Source organism: Bubalus bubalis, chromosome 18, assembly GCF_019923935.1.
Source record: "Bubalus bubalis isolate 160015118507 breed Murrah chromosome 18, NDDB_SH_1, whole genome shotgun sequence".
NCBI classification, from domain to species: Eukaryota; Metazoa; Chordata; class Mammalia; order Artiodactyla; family Bovidae; genus Bubalus; species Bubalus bubalis.
This window is the reverse complement of record NC_059174.1, coordinates 7,515,436-7,535,053: the sequence shown is the minus strand read 5'-3', so window position 1 is coordinate 7,535,053 and position 19,618 is coordinate 7,515,436. Positions and strand designations below refer to the sequence as shown.

The 19,618-nt window shown below is 48.5% G+C and overlaps 1 protein-coding gene and 1 long non-coding RNA gene across 15 annotated transcripts in view; one reads left to right on the top strand and one right to left on the bottom strand.

The window, feature by feature from the left end:
* The window catches only part of PKD1L2 (polycystin 1 like 2), a 105,277-nt gene that overhangs the window by 33,275 nt on the left and 52,384 nt on the right, over positions 1 to 19,618 (top strand). Inside the window, exons 11-18 of the mRNA XM_025269781.3 lie at positions 1,196 to 1,403; positions 3,467 to 3,587; positions 4,292 to 4,433; positions 5,544 to 5,720; positions 8,404 to 8,549; positions 9,477 to 9,662; positions 12,780 to 12,911; positions 13,601 to 13,783. Of these exons, the coding sequence (XP_025125566.3) occupies positions 1,196 to 1,403; positions 3,467 to 3,587; positions 4,292 to 4,433; positions 5,544 to 5,720; positions 8,404 to 8,549; positions 9,477 to 9,662; positions 12,780 to 12,911; positions 13,601 to 13,783 (1,295 nt within the window). The remainder of the gene's footprint in view (positions 1 to 1,195; positions 1,404 to 3,466; positions 3,588 to 4,291; positions 4,434 to 5,543; positions 5,721 to 8,403; positions 8,550 to 9,476; positions 9,663 to 12,779; positions 12,912 to 13,600; positions 13,784 to 19,618) is intronic.
* LOC102398626 overlaps positions 1 to 19,618 on the bottom strand; it is a 37,859-nt gene that overhangs the window by 12,676 nt on the left and 5,565 nt on the right. For 5 of the 14 annotated variants that reach the window (XR_006546389.2, XR_006546390.2, XR_006546392.2 and 2 more), the window contains exons 4-7: positions 9,494 to 10,720; positions 6,335 to 6,629; positions 5,614 to 5,800; positions 3,380 to 3,730 (exon numbers count right to left, since the gene is read on the bottom strand). This is a non-coding gene — a long non-coding RNA (uncharacterized LOC102398626). Of the gene's footprint in view, positions 1 to 825; positions 1,040 to 1,180; positions 1,348 to 3,379; positions 3,731 to 4,154; positions 5,801 to 6,334; positions 6,630 to 9,493; positions 10,721 to 19,618 lie in introns of all 14 variants that reach the window. The other 9 variants (XR_006546386.2, XR_006546385.2, XR_006546388.2 and 6 more) reach the window with 9 other exon arrangements.

The window sequence follows — 19,618 nt, the reverse complement described above, 5'->3', positions numbered from 1 at the left end:
CTCTTTGTGACCCCATGGACTGTAGTTCACCAGGCTCCTCTGTCCGTGGAATTTCCCACATAAGAATACTGGAGTAGACTGCCATTTCCTACTCCAGGGGAATCTTTCCAATCCAGGGATCAAACCTGCGCCTCTTGCACCTCCTGCATTAATTAGCGGGCAGATTCTTAGATATATCTTACCTATGGATACATTCCTTTAGAAATAAAATGAATGCCATTCATACTGTATATACTGCTTTTGTTAACCTTTTTTTTATTGAACAATATATCCCATATATTTTTAAGTCAATATATTCTTCTGCACCTTGATTTTCATAACTGCATAATAGACTGTCAAGTTGCTATATGGGCATTTACTCACCAGTGCCCTCTTTTTGGACACTGAGTTTCTTTTGAATTACTTGCCCTTAAAAACAACGCTATAATGAACATCCTTACAATGTTCAATTTCTATTTGCATTTGTGATTACTTTCATCAACAAGTTGCAAAGTCATGTAATATTTGAAATCTTTTGATATGAATTGGCAAGTCTCACAACACCCTTCAGCATGTTAGTTCTTATTAGCTGAATTAATAGAGGATACAACAAGTACAGACTTTAGGTGACTGAGCTGATGACTTGATCCCCAGGCATGTCCTGTGAATGACTACACACTGAGGGTAGTTGGGGTAGTGGATAAACATTGATCAACAGAGTTGAAGGGCAAAGATTTACTGAGCTGATATAAAGTAGGAGATGATCTGCAGCCTCCCAGATGGAGATTCGTCCTCCCAGGTCCCCAGTGTATCCCCAGAGACAGGCAGCTGTGGACAATCCCTTACAACAAGAATAAGAAGATGCCTCGAATGTTCTCCAGGCAGGGATATTTATCCTCTCAGCGCCTCTCCAGCTATAGGCTGTCCTGCTCACCAGTGCAAGTCACCGATGCAAAACAAGCCAACAAACCCTGCAGGTTTGCTTAGAGTTTGGGTGAAGCAAGGGTCATTTTCCCAGAAGCATCCTTCTGCAGCACCATTCCTGCAACTTGAAAGTGAACTGAAAAAAAAAAACACCACCAAAATCTCTATTTGGAGCCAATTTTCATACCAATGACCCATTTCTTCTAAAAACCCAAACCAGAAGGTAGCCACATGTGTCAAGTTCAAGGTTCCTGGGTGGATTACAGGGTTGACCCACCTCTCTCTCTCTCAGGGCGCTGCTGGGCCCAGTGGAGTGACTGTGTTGAGAGGCAGCTGCTCCGCACAGACCAGAGGGAGCTGGTGGTTCCACCGTCCTGCCTGCCGCCCTCGGACTCTGCTGTTACCCTGCGCCTGACAGTCTGGAGAGGCCTGGAACTGGAGAACCTGGGGGAGCAGTGCCTCTATGTGTCCGCCCCCCTGGAACTCAGGCCGCGAGTCAGGTGGGGGTGTGAGAGCAAACTCCTGCGGGGTTGCCGTCGGGCCAGGGTGTTCTGACAGTCAACTCTGGCTACACTGAATAAGGGGCAGGGTTTACACTGGTGGGGAAAACCAGGCCCTGTCTCCATTCTCTCTGGAGTCACTCAGTGGTCAGTGATGAATCACACAAATGAATGGAAGGAGAGAGTGTACCTCCATGAGAGCTTCCCTGACCCCAAGGCTACCTCAGCAGAGATGTGAAGACAGAACAGGAATGAATTTGGCCAGGAAAAGGGGGCTTGAGAGAGAACAGAACAGCAAAGGGAGGGAGCATAGAACAATCTAGAAGTGAGAGAGGCTAGTGTGGCTGGGGCACAGAGGAAGAGCAGGCAGGGGCTAGCTCGGCAGGGCCTCGAGGGTTGTGTGAGATGCATGATTTTGGATTTTATCCTAAGAGTTCTGGAAAGCCACCAAGACGTTTAAGCAGGCTGGGAATGTGACCATGTTTTGCTTCCAAACACTGGTAGCTGGGTAGAGAAGCAGCTGGAGCAGGTGAGAGAGGACTCAGGGAGACTGCTTAAGCTCATGCAGGAATCAAGAGGAGAGTTCAAGGTAGCAATGACTGCCAGCTGGGTCCCTGAAGGAAGAAGATGGCTCACTCGAACTGGGAACTGATGGGAGCTGAATAAGGGTTGATTTACAGATGTGGGCAGGGATAAGAGGACCAACCATGGATGACCATGCAGGCTGCAAGAGGAGGAAGCCATTGTCCCTCTTAGGACTTCAGGGGAAAGAGGCGGGGATGGCATTTCTGTGAACCCCCCGGGGAGCTTCAGCTGCGGGAGAGGTGCCCCTGGAAGGAGCTGGGGCCTCAGCCAGAGGAGCACGGCCTCTGCCAACTACAGGACATTTGGTGAGGAGCAGGGAGAGTGCTGAATAACTATCCCAATGCTCCCCATTGGATAGGCCCAAACAGAAGACAGAGGGTGTTGGAACCTGGTGATGCAGTCTATGGAGCTCAGTCCTGGGTGCATAGAGCCACAGAGTTGATGGCAAGCGGGCTGCAGAGGCAAAGGGAGAATGTTCAGCCCACTAGTTCTAGGGTAGATGAGAAGTCAGAAGTAGGGAGATTATTCAGCTACTTTGAAGCTCATATGGAAAGGATTGGGAATGGGCTGGACACAGCAGGAGTCAAACTGACCTCTCATTGACTCAAGAAGGGGAATATGACAACACAGAGAAGGCCTAGAACTCAGGTCAGGATGTGTGGGCCCATGTTCCATCCCCCAGTCAGGATGAATCACATAAACTCTCTGAGCTCGGTTTGCTCACCTGTGATATGGGAATGCTGATAGGGTTATGGTCAGCACTGGATAAGCCAATAAAAGTGGGACATGGCAGGTATGCTGAAAAATCATAGTGTTCATTGGAGCTGAAGCTCCAATACATTGGCCACCTGATGTGAAGAGCCGACTCACTGGAAAAGACCCTGATGCTGGGAAAAATTGAAGGCAAAAGGAGAAGAGGGGGCAGAGGATGAGACGGTTGGATGGCATTACCGACTCAAAGGACATGAATCTGAGCAAACTCCAGGAGATACTGAAGGACGGGGGAGCCTGGTGTGCTGCAGTCCATGGGGTCGCAAACAGTCAGACATGACTTAGCAACTGAACAACAACAATTGATCGTTATTAGAACCATAAAGAATCGTGGAGATTGATAGCTCTCATCCCCTCACTTTGCAAGTGAGGAAACCGAGGCTCAGACAGGTTAAGTGACTTGTGCGAAGCAGCCTTTCCTAAGTGGCAGGGGCGAGATTGGAGCCTGGGGTCCTGTCAGCCTCCTACACTTTTCATACTGTTATTCAGTGCAGTGAATGGAACAGGGATTCAGGCAGGCACAAACTGCTCCATCTCCATGACCACGGGTATGCCCCGGTTTGGGTTGGGGCAAGGGCTGCTTTTATTCCGCCTTGACTTGAAAAAAGGCCATTTCCTACCTTCTCAAATAACTTGAGAACTGGACCAGGCAAGGTGGCTCCTCAGACTAAGGATCTTCCCAGCTCTGTTCTCTGTCTCCCTTTCAGCTGTGAGGAGAACTGCGGGCCAGTGGATGCCAGCAGGGACGTTATGCTGAGGGTCACCATGGGGGACAGGTCTGCAGCAGCCATGTTCAGCTGGTATTTGGATGACACCCCGCTGGAGAAGGTGAGGATACTGGCAGCCTCGCAAAAACAGAAATGTCTTCCCACTTTGACTGACCAGACCTGTGTCACAGGCCCAGGACTGAGCTGGGGGTGGGTCAGTCCACTCAGCCCATGGAGTAGGAGTTGGGGGCTGGGGGCACTGGCCTGCAGAGAGAATGGATGCAGGGGAGAAAAACCAACAATAAACATCGCAGCAGATGCCGTGGGGGCCCCAGCCATCCCTCTTACCAGGCTGATCCAGGCCTCCCCAGGGCTATGGGGAGGCTGCTGATCCATAACTGTGGGGGTCTAACAGCCAGCCCCCCAGCCTTTGAGTGCCACAATTTCTGTGGTGCAGCTTATGCTCCAGAGCCCCCCATGACACCAGGCTGAATGAAGCTGGGTGCCTCCTGAAACCACTTCTTTGCCTCGTTTCATTTTCTCCCCACCTCAGCTGCCCTCTTGGTTTTCCCTGGGAGCCCTGCCTTGTAAATGCCCTGCACATGAACCCTCGTCTCAGGCTCTGCTTCCAGGGAACCTGACTGAGGACAGATAACCCAACATGCTGGGGATGAGCATTTGGGCTGACCTCGGGGAAAGAGCTGGTGCTGCTGTCCATCCATCGGAGACAAATCCGAAAGGTCTCCCTAGCTCAGAAGCCACTGCCCGGCGGGGTCTGGTGGCCTGGCTGCAGCCTCAGAGGTCCTGGGCTGTGCTCTCTTTCAGGCCGAGCCCCTCCCTGAGGCCTGCAGACTCCGAGGATTCTGGCCGCGTTCTTCAGTCCTCCTTCAGAGCAACACCTCCACCCTGATGCTCAACAGCTCCTTCCTGAGGATCCGCGGCCAGGCCGCCCGGATCAGAGTCACAGGTGGGAAGGCTCCTCCAGTCTCTTGTCACAGACCCCACCTCCTCCAGAGTGAACCGAGAGGAAGCCAGAGGTGCTGAAACAGGGCCGGCAGTGCAGGGTGGGGCCATACACAGGCTCTGGCGTGAATCCCACCACCGCCACCTTCTAGCTGGGAGACCTTAGGCCGGAGATTTAAGCCCGTTTCCTCACATGCAAGCAGGGCAATAGAAATGTCTGCCTCTGAACTGAATGGTGCAGGCTGAGCGACACAACACGGGTGGTGAAGGCAGACCATCCCGGGGTGTGTAGTCTGTGCGTCCTGCCAGGTGATTCAGCGCTTCTCACTGAAAACAAGCTCCGGACAGCAGAATGTAGGCTCTCAGAAAGATAAATAATGGGGTAATTATTCCTCTTCAGATGAATTCCTTTGATTCAGTATTTCTCAAAGTGGCTCATAGGCCACTCGCCCAGGATAACCTGGTACTATTTTAAATTACACATTCCTGGGTTCACCCCAAACCTTCTGAATTAAGTCTGGGCCAGGGAATTCATTTAAATTGATTAAAATTCTGTATGCACAACTCTTCCAGGCATGCACTGTTTTTGAAAACTAGGTGATTATAACAGGCGGTTTGGGGTGTTGGTGCAGGTTAGCTGGGGCTCTTCATGGTGCTGTGGGAGCCCTTGGTTTGGGGTAGGATCTTCCTCTTTCTAGGTCCTGACTGTGGTCCTTCCAAGCTTGATCTCTTGAGAAAGTCTTGTTTTCCAATATTCTTCCTCCTCACTAAAGCCCTGTGAGGAAGCTATTGTTATCAGCTCCATTTTACAGATGAGGAACTGAGTCTCAAAAGGTCAAAGCCAAGGTCACATGGAGAGTAAATGGCAGGACTAGGATTCTGTCTGTCCAATTTTGCTGAGACCCTGGAATGTCCGGCCTGAGGCATGAGGGGTAGGGTTGGAGTAGTTAAGATATGCAGATTTCTGAGCCTTACCCCCGAATCTCCAGAGAGAGGCTCTGGAGCAAGGCCTGGGAATCTGCATGTTAAACAAGTTCCCAGGAGATCATGAGCCATGGTGGAGTTTGTGTGACACCCACAGCCCCTAAGCACATCTTTTGTCTTCACTCCCCAGCAGTGACCAGGTGTGCCTATGGGGAGGACACCTATGTGGTCAGCTCCCTGCCTCCCCTGGAGGTGCCCACCTGCACCATTGCCCCAGAGGAGGGGACCATCCTGACGAGCTTCGCCATCTTCTGCAATTCCTCCACTGCCCTGGGCCCCCTGGAGTACTGCTTCTGCCTGGAGTCAGGTACCGGCTCAGGACCGCGCTCACCCCTCACTCCTGGGCTCATTCCTCTCCAAGAGCAGGCACCTGTCTCTCTCTGAAAGCTGCAAAAAATGTGTTCTGTGGGTGAGAGGGGTTTGCAGGATTACCCATAACCCCCACCCCAGGCCCACTGACCCAGCCACACACCACAGCAACATGAGAAACAGGTCCCATCAGTATCTCCTCTGCAACGATAGAGGCCAGAATGACCTCTGTCCTGGCATGAGGGACACAGGAAGGGTGAAATGGAGGCGGGTGTGCAGAAGTATGACTACCAGGACACCATTCCTTAGTACACACTGGTACACACTGGGAGGAGCCCTGACTCCCGGAGCTCTTCAGGACTAACACAGCCCTGCTCACAGAATCATCAGTGATGTTAGGACCCACTTTGGAGAGGCAACAGGGAGTGGGTGATGTCACAGAGCATGCCAGGAGGAGAACCGCTTGCAAAGGCCTACCGGAGGAGACGGAGCGTGCTGACGCCGCCCACCGCGATGCCCTGGCCAGTGCCCTGTCTCTGTAGCCCCCACCCAGGACTGCCGCAGGGCATCTTCAGGGGAGACGGGAAAGCCACCCAAGGTGTCTCTGCTCACCTGGAATGAGGGTGGCTGGTCCTTGGCAGGCTTATCTGAGTCCTTGTCTCTTCCTAATGAACTTCAGCATTTTATGACCCTCCCAAGAGCTCTTGAAAATGTTCTAGTCAGACTGGGACCATCATCCAAACCGAGGCTCCAGGAATGTTGCTGGGGGCTCCCCAGTATCTAGCATTAAACACCACAATGATGTAAACTGTACACCTTGACAAGGTGAAGGTGGAGGGGAGCTATCGTCAGATCATGGGTGTCCTTCAAATAGTTGTGGAATGCATGTCTGTGACTGGGTCTGAGCCTACAGGGAAACAATTCAAGGAAGGTAAGTAAATTTCATTTCAAATCTGTGTTTCCCTAAATGAAGACACCAGGCCCGCTGCTCTAGTTCTGACTGCTTATTCCGTTATAGTTCCTCCTTCTGCCTCACACAGGTGAGCAGGGCGAAGGAAGCGTGACCAATATAAAAATGAATTGGCATTTGCAATTCTATAACTTTGTGATTGTTTGCACACTACAATGAAGAGATTCCAATGACAGGTGAGTCCCCTTTAAGGACACAAAGGATATTCATTCATTCATTCATTTTTACAACAAATATATTGAATTTCAGCCTCTGTTCTAGGTTCTATATATACAGTAATGAACAAAATAGAGGAAGTCTCTGACCTCACTGTATTTATAATCAGTGGTGGAGACAGCTGGTAAACAAAGACACAGGATGAGAGGCACTGTTTTAGACAGAGCAGCCTGGGAAGACCTCTATACAGGAAGTAATATTTGAGGGAGTCTGGATAGGCTTTGAACCAGTTGTTAAGATCGTCTTCCTTTCCTTCTGCTCCTCTTTCTCCTTATTTTTGTAATTTGGCTTACCACTTTGATTTTTTCTAAAAAATCTATCAAGGGGGATTGTTTTTCTGAAAATCTTCATAGATTCTAGTAAGGCTATTCCACAGTCACGGCAGCAGATGATTTCCTAGGGAGGACAGTCAGTCAGTTCAGTCGCTCAGTCATGTCCGAGTCTTTATGACCCCATGGACTGCAGCACGCCAGGCTTCCCTGTTCATCACCAACTCCCAGAGCTTGCTCAAGCTCACATCCATTGAGTCAGTGATGCCATCCAACCATCTCGTCCCCTTCTCCTCCTGCCTTCAATCTTTCCCAGCATCGGGGTCTTTTCAAATGAGTCAGTTCTTCGAATCAGGTGGCCAAAGTATTGGAGATTCAGCTTTAACATCAGTCCTTCCAGTGAATATTCAGGACTGATTTCCTTTAGGATGGACTGGTTGGATCTCCTTGCTGTCCAAGGGACTCTTGAGAGTCTTCTCCAACACCACAGTTCAAAAGCATCAATTCTTTGGCAATCAGCTTTCTTTATAGTCCAACTGTAACATCCACATATGACTACAGAAAATATCATAGCCTTGACTAGACAGACCTTTGTTGGCCAAGTAATGTCTCTGCTTTTTAATATGCTGTCTAGGTTTTCCTAGCTTTTCTTCCAAGGAGCAAGCGTCTTTTAACTTCATGGATGTGGTCAGCATCTGCAGTGATTTTGGAGCCCAAGAAAATAACGTCTGTCACTGTTTCCATTGTTTCCCATCTATTTGCCATGAAGTGATGGGACTGAATGCCATGATCTTCATTGAATGTTGAGTTTTAAGCCATCTTTATCACTCTCCTCTTTCACCTTCATCAAGAGGCTCTTTAGTTCCTCTTCACTTTCTGCCATAAGGGTGGTGTCATCTGCATATCTGAGGTTATTGATATTTCTCCCAGCAATCTTGATTCCAGCTTGTGCTTCTTCCAGTCCAGAGTTCCTCATGATGTACTCTGCACATAAGTTAAATAAGCAGGGTGACAATATCCAAAGTCATAGCAGCAGGTGATTTCCTAGGGAGGACAGTGGATCAGCATAAACTGTCTTCTCCCGGGAAGTATGGAGTCCAGGAGTCCCTGCCATGCCCTCACGAGCTGTGACTTTTGTGTCCTTGTCATCAGGCTCTACCTTGGTGGACTTACAGTCACGCTGAGACCTGGGAATGCCCCTTAATTATTCAATGTCCATTTGCCAGGTTCCTGTTTATACTGTGGCCCTGAACCTGCCCTCCCATCAGTTTACCTGCCACTTGGAAAAGAAAACGATGACTTCATGTTGACAGTGGTCATTTCTGTCTCCAATCATGTGGGGGGCAGACAGCAGACCCAGGCAGTGGTTAAGGTGAGTGGCAGCCACTGTTCCTCTACTGAGACAATTTCTTTTTTTTTTTAATTAATTAATTTATTTCTTTGCTTGGCTGTGTTGGGTCTTACCTGTGGCACGTGGGATCTTGGTTGCATCACGTAGAATCTTTCATTGCGGTGCATGGACTTTCCAGTTGTGGTGCACAGGCTTATTTGCCCCATGGCATGTAGGATCTCAGTTCCCCAACCAGGGACTGAACCCATGTCTTCTGCATTGCAGGACAGATTCTTAACCACTGGGCCACCAGTAAAGCCCCTGAGATAACTTCTTGACTTGTCTGAACTTCACCAAGAGGGTGGTGGGGTTGAAAGGAGCCAAGGGCATGACCATATAAGGGTTTATTCATTCATTCCTTCAACATATATTTACAGAGCACCTACCACATGCCTGGTCCTGGTGATACAGCCATGGGCAAAAGACCTGGTCTCTCCCTTTGTAGATCTTAGGACTAGTGGCCAGTACAGGGGAAGGATCCAGGGGATTTGGGGTGGGGTACCTGAGGGAGGTGGGGGCAGAAGAACCTAGAGATGAGTTAGACCAGTGCCTTCAGAGTTCAGAGGAAGGAGGACCAAGATCAGCCACTAGGTCTACAAGGAAGAGGTTGGATAAAATTTCAAGTCAGTTTCAAAGGTGAGAAGCCAGGTGGATGGAAAGACCTGAGGGCATGATGAGGAGGACAGTGAGAGGTGAAGTCATGACCTGCCCGAGGTTTGCTCCAGGTGGCCGTCAGCGCAAGTGGGTCCACGGCCCTCAAGCCCTGGGGGGAGTGCCCACGCCAGGTAAAGCCCTCCAGCCCTACTCTGCTTTGCCGTGTGCAGGCTGGGCCTTCAGGCTCTGGCTCCAGAACAAGAGCTGGTGGGTTCAGATCCTCCTGCTCTGAGCATACCTCTGTTCTCCTGTTAGGTGGGACCTGGACATACCTGTGTGGAGGAGGAAGCATTCCAGGCCGTGGTGTGGGACAATGTCACTGCCATTCTGCAGGGCGGGCGTGGCTCTGAGCGGCTCTTCCAGCTGGCCAGGGCCGTGTCATCCGTACTGGACCAGGGGCCGGGCTCCGGGCAGCTGCCGAGAGTGGACACCAGACGGAAGGTGCTCCCGATGGACCCCTCTGTCCTTTTGCTGGGGTCCTGGGGTCTGCATGCAGCCATCTGGGGAGGGGAGTGGGGTCCATGGGGAAGTCTTTGGTATCTCCCAAGTTGATGTCATGTCTCTCTTTCAGTACTTTCAGTGAGTGACATAAAATGAAGCAACCTTTCTCTGCTCAGCTTCATGGAACCACAGGTTTCTAGGGTGGGAGGGAATTTAGAGGCTACCACTGCTGTCTCTTCCTGTTCAGTTCAGTTGCACAGTTGTGTCTGACTCTATGCGACCCCATGCACTGCAGCACACCAGGCTTCCCTGTCCATCACCAACTCCCAGAGCTTACTCAAATTCATGTCCATCGAGTCGGTGATGCCATCCAACCATCACACTGCACACTGAGCACACTGCAGAGGATGTGAGCAGCGTTCCCAGGTCCACATTTCCAGTAGGTAGTGAAGACAAGAGCAAACCCGGGTTGTCTCTTCCCCTGCCCTCCTCCAGCCTTCTCACCCCAGCCCTTCTCCCCACTTAGTCCCCTGGCCCCAACACACATGCACACAACTCCACCTGGCTCTCATTCACCCTGAGCATGACTTACATGCTTCCCTTTGGAAGGGAACTTCCTTTTGGATGCCCTATGATCCTAAGCACATGGACTACATAGCCTGACACCAGGTCTTCTCATGAAACACTGGGGTCCTGGTGAGAGACGGATGTCAAGCTCTCATTGGGCAATGGAGGAGATTTTAAGAAAGGCTCTGTTGAGAAAACTGGAGGCAAGTTTTCAGAAACAAACGAGAGAGGACACAGGACCCCAGGGGCTCATCCTGAAGTGACCAGCATCCTGGAGGGGCAGCTGTGTGTGGAGGGGGCTCCTTGGCAGGAGTGGTGGTTTTTGAAGGATGAGACTGGTAACCCTGGCAGGGAGGGCGCCTGCAACAAAGCTTCCTGCTGTCTCCTCCCACCTGCGCATCTCCTGCAAGTCAATCCACAGGCCAGAGGCCCAGCAGCCTGACATCTCCATGCAGGCAGCCTCCAGGATGGCGACCAAGGATGGGGAAGATCTGCAGAGGCAAATGTGAGATCATCCATTACCCACCCGAGTTTCTCTCCAGAACAATCTGATACGAGTCCCCTCACTGACAGGCCTATTCTTCCCTCCACCCAAGATGTAGCCTGAATGGGAGCCTGGCTGGCAGCAGACACGCTCAGACTCCGCAGCTGCTGTGAAAGACTGTTGTTTTTCAGTTGCTCAGTCATGTCTGACTCTTTGCAACTCCATGGACTGTTGCCTGCCAGGGTCCTCTGTCTATGGGATCTCCCAGGCAAGAATACTGGAGTGGGTTGCCATTTCCTTCTCTAGGGGTTCCTTCCTAACCCAGGGACAGAACCCTCATCTCCTGCATTGGCAGGTGAGTTCTTTATCACTGAGCCACCAGGGAAGCCTGAAAGACTGTTAGGCGATTAGATGAGCAAGTTTTGAGTACCAAGCAGGACAGGAGGGTGAGAGCAAAAGTTCACCTCTATTTGTGCTCTCCCAGATGGTTGCTATGAGCCATATCTGGCCACCTATTTTTAAATTGAAATGAACTTTAATGAAATAAAGTTAAAAATCCAGTTCTCTGGTTGCACTAGCCACATTCCAAGGGCTTAATATGTAGTTACATTTTGCAAGCGGCTATGTTACTGGACAAGCACAAGGACAGAACATTTCTATCAACACAGAAAGTTCGATGGGGCGGTGCTAAAATTATATTCTTAGGTTTTACCTGCCTCAACCAAAGCCAGCCCCTGGCCTGCCCCTCGTTAGGGCTTAGAAAGCATGTTCCCCCAGATGCTCCAGGAGGTCTGGCTTAAGGCTGGAGTGGCGGGGGGACTGGAGGGAGCCTTGTCCCACTGCCCCCCAAAGCACACAGGGACCTATGGCTGCAACAAGCTCTCCCACCCACACTGGGCCATCACAGTAAGCCAGTTTCTGAATTTCATGCCATTTGAATCACAATGAAACCATTTGTTTTAAAATAATGCCAGATTTTACAGATTTGATTTGAAGAACTGGAAAAAGCTTGAGACATCCTGTATTAGTTTCCTTCTGCTGCTGTAACAAATAACCATAAACTTCATGACTTAAAATGACACAAATGTCTTATCTTACCATTCTGGAGGTCAGGAGTGTGAAAGAAACAAGGTTCACTGAGGCTAAAGCCAAGGTGTTGGCAGGGCTGTGAGCTGTCTGGAGGCTACAGGCAAGAATCCATCTATGGGCTTTTCCAGCTTCTAGAAGCTGCCCACGTTGCCTGCTCCATTTTCAACACCAGCATCTTCAAGCCTCCTCCCTCCACGGCCTCCCCCTTCTCCTCCTGTGTTCCGTCTCCCTCTCTGCCACTTCTTCCTCCACCATCACATCTCCTTCTCTGACTCCTACCCTCCTAGCTCCCTCCTTTAAAGACCCCCATGAAGACTCAGAGAACAAAAATATGGTTGCTGGAGGGGGAAGGGATAGTTATGGAGTTAGGGGAGGTCATGTACACACTGCTGTATTCAAAATGGATAACCAACAAGGACCTACTGCACAGCACAGGGAACTCTGCTCAGTGTTATGTGGCAGCCTGGATTGGGAGGGGGGTTTGAGGGGAGAGTGGATACGTGTGTATGTATGGCTGAGTCCTTTCACCATTCACTTGAAACTATCACAACATTGTCAATAGGCTATACCCTGATACAAAATAGAAAGTTAAAGTTTGAAAAAAATAAATAAAGGAGAAAAATATCACAGGGACCCCTGTGATTATACTGGTCCCACCTGGCTAGTACAGGATACTCTCCCCATCTCAGAATCCCTAATTTAATCAAACCTCCACAGAGATTCTGCCCAAATGTCTCTTGTCATGTGAATAACATATGCACAGGTTTCAGGGACTAGGGTGTGCCTATCTTTGGGAGGCTATGATTCTGCCTACCATACATCCTAGGAGACAAGCAGAGATCTATCAGCTTTGGAGGACCCCACATGAGCCTGGTCACTTTCCTGGTCACTTTCTCAGACTCCAGATCTTTCTGGGACAGCCTCATCAAGCCACTGGAATTACATTATCTCCCCTACCTTCCTCTGTCTTTTCCAAGGTCAGAGAGCGTATCCTGGGGTCACTGTCTGTGGTCAATGCCACCATGGGGGACATGCAGAGGGTGCGGGGGCTGGCTGAGGTGCTGAAAGAGGTGACCCAGCGCAGTGAGGAGCTCACGCCTTTGGCCCAGGTGAGTAGTGCCCACCCACTAAGTCCTGACCTTTATTTCTGGGACCCTGATCATTCTTCCCACTTAACACATCCATTTGCTCGTACACTCCTCCTATGCATATATATCTATACATATACATATACATTCCTGACCTTTCACTCATGTATCCATGTGTTAATTTATTCATTCATTTAACAAATGCTCCCTAAATGCCTAGTATGTGCAGGTACTATGCAATTCATAGAAAATTCAGCAGCTAACCCCATAGACATGGCCTGCGCCTTCATGGCACTTTTAGGCCACTGGGTGACCAGATACTGACCAAATAACTTCATGAGTACATATATGATTACAAAATTGGAATAAGTGCTGTGTCCGGCCAGTCAGCCAGCCAGCCAGCTGTCCCCAGTCAGTGAATGTTTACTGAATGCCTACTGTGTGCTGGGCATTGTGCAAGGCACTCTGGGAAAGACTCCGAGATGGACAAGGTTACTGTCCTGAAGGAGCCGAGCACACGGCAGGGAAGGAACATTGGCTTCCAGTCCTCGACACAGGCAGCTTGTGTGACAGGCCCGGCCCACATCTCCCCTGGCTTGAGTCCCCACATGCTCCCTTCCACCGCAGTGCTGGGCCCTGGAGGAGTTCAGGGGGTGGTCTGTTCCAGGCAGGGCCTCATGCTGTTCTTCCTCCTCCTCTGGGTGAGCCAGTGGGAGGCCGGCTGGGCTCTGCAGCACGCCAGCGAGGGCCTGCTGGCAGTGAGTGCCGAGGCCCATCCTGAGGACCGGAGGCGCCAGGCGGCCACCAGGGACCTGCTCCAGGCTGTGGGCAATGTGCTGGAAGCTTCCCTGAGGGACAGGTCTGAAGAGCCTGCACAGGCCAACGGCAGCCAGGTGGGTGTCCCGGCCCAGATGTGGACCTCATGCTAACCACATGCCCGGCTCACACCAGCGTTTCTAGGCGGATCCTCTCCACTTTGTGTAGATGAGGAAACTGAGGCGCGGCTGTTACAGGCCCTTCTAGGAGCTGACAGAAAGGCTCCAGGACAGGAGCCCCTGGAGGTGGAGCCGTGCAGCAGGCCGAGCGCAGGCTTCAAAGGAGGCCGCCTAAGTTGGAACTCTGCCTTTGTCACTCGCAAGCCTTGTGCCTTGGGCAAGGACACTTCCTGCAGCCTTATCTCCTCATCTGTATTAAGCTGACAAGCTCTGCTTCATCAGATTGGAGAGATCCTATACTCACTCTTGCAAGTCTGAACTCCTGGTTCACTTAGCCAAGGACACAGAGCATCTTTAGGAGAGAGGTCATTCCAGCACCCAGGACGTCACAGAACGGAGACACAAAACCCATCTCCTGCTGCTCCACAGCCCTTTACTCTGTGCTACCACCATTCCATTAAAAAACTCACACATTCTCACGGTGGCCATGAAGGCACACTCAAACACACACCCACACTTACACACATGCACAAACACTATCTCACATACACCCGCACACATCCACACACTGAGAGCCATCACTTATACTTTCACATATACCTCAAAGCACACACTCCTGTATTTACTCATACCTACACATTCAGCTACACAGTCACACACAGACTCTCACATATAGTTGCAATCACACACAAAATCACATACATACACACTCATTCATGGTCAGATACTTATACTCCCATACCCTCAAGCCACATCTACTCAGACACACATCCACACACTTCCACCCACACATACCCACATCAGTTCAGTTCAGTTCAGTTCAGTCGCTTAGTTGTGTCCAACTCTTTGCGACCCCATGGACTGCAGCACGACAGGCCTCCCTGTCCATCACCAACTCCTGGAGTTTACTCAAACTCATCTCCATTGAGTCAGTGACGCCATCCAACCATCTCATTCTCTGTCGTCCCCTTCTCCTCCTGACTTCAATCTTTCCCAGCATCAGGGTCTTTTCCAATGAGTCAGTTCTTCGCATGAGGTGGCCAAAGTATTGGAGATTCAGCTTCAACATCAGTCCTTCCGATGAATATTCAGGACTGATTTCCTTTAGGATGGACTGGTTGGATCTCCTTGCAGTCCAAGGGACTCTCAAGAGTCTTCTCCAATACCACAGTTCAAAAGCATCAATTCTTTGGCAATCAGCTTTCTCTATAGTCCAACTCTCACATCCATACATGACCACAGGAAAAACCATAGCTGTGACTAGACGGACCTTTGTTGGCCAAGTAATGTCTCTGCTTTTGAATATGCTATCTAGCTTGGTCATAACTTTCCTTCCAAGGAGCAAGTGTCTTTTAATTTCATGGCTGCAGCCACCATCTGCAGTGATTTTGGAGCCCCCAAAAAATAAAGTCTGACACTGTTTCCACTGTTTCCCCATCTATTTCCCATGAAGTGATGGGACCAGATGCCATGATCTTCATTTTCTGAATGTTGAGCTTTACGCCAACTTTTGCACTCTCCTCTTTCACTTTCATCAAGAGGCTTTTTAGTTCCTCTTCACTTTCTGCCCTCAGGGTGGTGTCATCTGCATATCTGAGGTTATTGATATTTCTCCCGGCAATCTTGATTCCAGCTTGTGCTTCTTCCAGCCCAGCGTTTCTCATGATGTACTCTGCATATAAGTTAAATAAGCAGGGTGACAATATACAGCCTTGACATACTCTTTTCCTGATTTGGAACCAGTCTGTTGTTCCATGTCCAGTTCTAACTGTTGCTTCTTGACCTGCACACAGATTTCTCAAGAGGCAGGTCAGGCGGTCTGGTATGCCCATTTCTTTCAGAATTTTGCACAGTTTGTTGTGATACACACAGTCAAAGGCTTTGGCACAGTCAATAAAACAGAAGTAGATGTTTTTCTTGGAGAAGGCAATGGCAACCCACTCTAGTACTCTGGCCTGGAAAATCCCATGGACGGAGGAGCCTGGTGGGCTGCAGTCCACGGGGTCACTAAGAGTCAGACACGACTGAGTGACTTCACTTTCACTTTTCACTTTCATGCATTGGAGAAGGAAATGGCAACTCACTCCAGTGTTCTTGCCTGGAGAATCCCAGGGACCAGGAAGCCTGGTGGGCTGCCATCTATGGGGTTGCACAGAGTTGGTCACGACTGAAGTGACTTAGCAGCAGCAGCAGCAGATGTTTTTCTGGAACTCTCTTGCTTTTTCGATGATCCAGTGGATGTTGGCAACTTGATCTCTGGTTCCTCTGCCTTTTCTAAAACCAGTTTGAACATCTGGAAGTTCACGATTCACATACTGCTGAAGCCTGGCTTGGAGAATTTTGAGCATTACTTTACTAGCATGTGAGATGAGTGCAATTGTGCGGTAGTTTGAGCATTCTCCGGCATTGCCTTTCTTTCGGATTGGAATGAAAACTGACCTTCTCCAGTCCTATGGCCACTGCTTAGTTTTCCAAATTTGCTGGCATATTGAGTGCAGTACTTTCACAGCATCATCTTTTAGGATTTGAAATAGTTCAACTGGAATTCCATTACCTCCACCAGCTTTGTTCATAGTGATGCTTCCTAAGGCCCACTTGACTTCACATTCCAGGATGTCTAGCTATAGGTGAGTGTTCATATCATTGTGATTATCTGGGTCATGAAGATCTTTTTTGTATAGTTCTGTTGTGTATTCTTGCCACCTCTTCTTAATATATTCTGCTTCTGTTAGGGCCATACCATTTCTGTCGTTTATTGAGCCCATCTTTGCATGAAATGTTCCCCTGGTATCCCTAATATTTTTGAAGAGGTCTCTAGTCTTTCCAATTCTATTGTTTTCCTCTATTCCTTGCACTGAGGAAGGGTTTCTTACCTCTCCTTGCTATTCCTTGGAACTCTGTATTCAAATGGGTATATCTTTCCTTTTCTCCTTTGCTTTTCACTTCTCTTCTTTTCTCAGCTATTTGTAAGGCCTCCTCAAACAGCCATTTTGCTTTTTGCATTTCTTTTTCTTCGGGATGGTCTTGATCCCTGTCTCCAGTAAAATGTCACGAACCTCCGTCCATAGTTCTTCAGATACTCTGTCTATCAGATCTAATCCCTTGAATCTATTTCTCACTTCCACTGTATAAGGGTAAGGGATTTGACTTAGGTCATACCTGAATGGTCTAGTGGTTTTCCCTACTTTCTTCAACTTAAGTCTGAATTTGGCAATAAGGAGTTCATGATTTGAGCCACAGTCAGCTCCTGGTCTTGTTTTTGCTGACTGTATAGAGCTTCTCCATCTTTGGCTGCAAAGAATATAATCAATCTGATTGCGGTGTTGACCATCTGGTGATGTCCATGTGTAGAGTCATCTCTTATGTTGGAAGAGGGTGTTTGCTATGACCAGTACGTTCTCTTAGCAAAACTCCACTAGCCTTTGCCTTGCTTCATTCCATATTCCAAGGCCACAAATTGCCTGTTACTCCAGGTATTTCTTGACTTCCTACTTTTGCATTCCAGTCCCCTATAATGAAAAGGACATCTTTTTTGGGAGCTAGTTCTAGAAAGTCTTGTAGGTCTTCATAAAACTGTTCAACTTCAGCTTCTTCAGCATTACTGGTCAGGGCATAGACTTGGATTACTGTGATATTGAATGGTTTGCCTTGGAAACGAACAGAGATCATCCTGTTGTTTTTGAGATTGCATCCAAGTACTGCATTTCGGACTCTTGTTGACTACGATGGCTACTCCATTTCTTCTAAGGGATTATTGCCCACAGTTATAGATATAATGGTCATCTGAGTTAAATTCACCCATTCTGGTCCATTTTAGTTTGCTGATTCCTAACTGTTCATTAGATTAGTCAATCTAATCACACGGACCACAGCCTTGTCTAACTCAATGAAACTAAGCCATGCCGTGTGGGGCCACCCAAGATGGGCGGGTCATGGTGGAGAGGTCTGACAGAATCTGGTCCACTGGAGAAGGGAATGGCAAACCACTTCAGTATTCTTGCCTTGAGAACCCCATAAACAGTATGAAAAGGCAAAATGATAGGATACTGAAAGAGGAACTCCCCAGGTCGGTAGGTGCCCAGTATGCTACTGGAGATCAGTGGAGAAATAACTCCAGAAAGAATTAACAGATGGAGCCAAAGCAAAAACAATACCCAGTTGTAGATGTGACTGCTGATGGAAGCAAGATCCAATTCTGTAAAGAACAATATTGCATAGGAACCTGGAATGTTAGGTCCATGAATCAAGGCAAATTGGAAGTGGTCAAACAGGAGATGGCAAGAGTGAACATTGACATTCTAGGAATCAGCGAACTAAAATGGACTGGAATGTGTGAATTTAACTCAGATGACCATAATATCTACTACTGTGGGCAGAAATCCCTTAGAAGAAATGGAGTAGCCATCATGGTCAACAAAAGAGTCCGAAATGCAGTACTTGGATGCAATCTCAAAAACAACAGAATGATCTCTGTTTGTTTCCAAGGCAAACCATTCAATATCACAGTAATCCAAATCTATGCCCCAACCAGTAACGATGAAGAAGCTGAAGTTGAACGGTTCTATGAAGACCTACAAGACCTTTTAAAACTAACACCCAAAAAAGATGTCTTTTTCATTATAGGGGACTGGAATGCAAAAGTAAGAAGTCAAGAAACACCTGGAGTAACAGGCAAATTTGGCCTTGGAGTATGGAATGAAGCAGGGCAAAGGCTAATAGAGTTTTGCCAAGAAACACACTGGTCATAGCAAACACCCTCTTCCAACAACACAAGAGAAGACTCTACACAGGGACATCACCAGATGGTCAACACTGAAATCAGATTGATTATATTCTTTACAGCCAAAGATGGAGAAGCTCTATACAGTCAGCAAAAACAAGACCAGGAGCTGACTGTGGCTCAAATCATGAACTCCTTATGGCCAAATGCAGACTTAAATTGAAGAAAGTAGGGAAAACCACTAGACCATTCAGGTATGACCTAAATCAAATCCCTTATGATTATACAGTGGAAGTGAGAAATAGATTTAAGGGACTAGATCAGATAGATAGAGTGCCTGATGAACTATGGACTGAGGTTCGTGACATTGTACAGGAGAGAGGGATCAAGACCATCCCCATGGAAAAGAAATGCAAAAAAGCAAAATGGCTGTCTGGGGAGGCCTTACAAATAGCTGTGAAAAGAAGAGAAGCCAAAAGCAAAGGAGAAAAGGAAAGATATAAGCCTCTGAATGTAGAGTTCCAAAGAATAGCAAGGAGAGATAAGAAAGCCTTCTTCAGTGATCAGTGCAAAGAAATGGAGGAAAACAACAGAATGGAAAGAGTAGAGATCTCTTCAAGAATATTAGAGATACCAAGGGACCATTTCATGCAAAGATGGGCTCGATAAAGGACAGAAATGGTACGGACCTAACAGAAGCAGAAGATATTAAGAAGAGGTGGCAAGAATACACAGAAGAACTGTACAAAAAAGATTTTCAGGACCAACATAATCAGGATGGTGTGATCACTCACCTAGAGCCAGATATCATGGAATGTGAAGTCAAGTGGGCCTTAGAAAGCATCACTACGAACAAAGCTAGTGGAGGTGATGGAATTCCAGTTGAGCTATTTCAAATCCTAAAAGATGATGCTGTGAAGGTGCTGCACTGAATATGCCAGCAAATTTGGAAAACTCAGCAGTGACCACAGGACTGGAAAAGATCAGTTTTCATTCCAATCCCAAAGAAAGACAATGCCAAAGAATGCTCAAACTACCGCACAATTGCACTCATCTCACATGCTAGTAAAGTA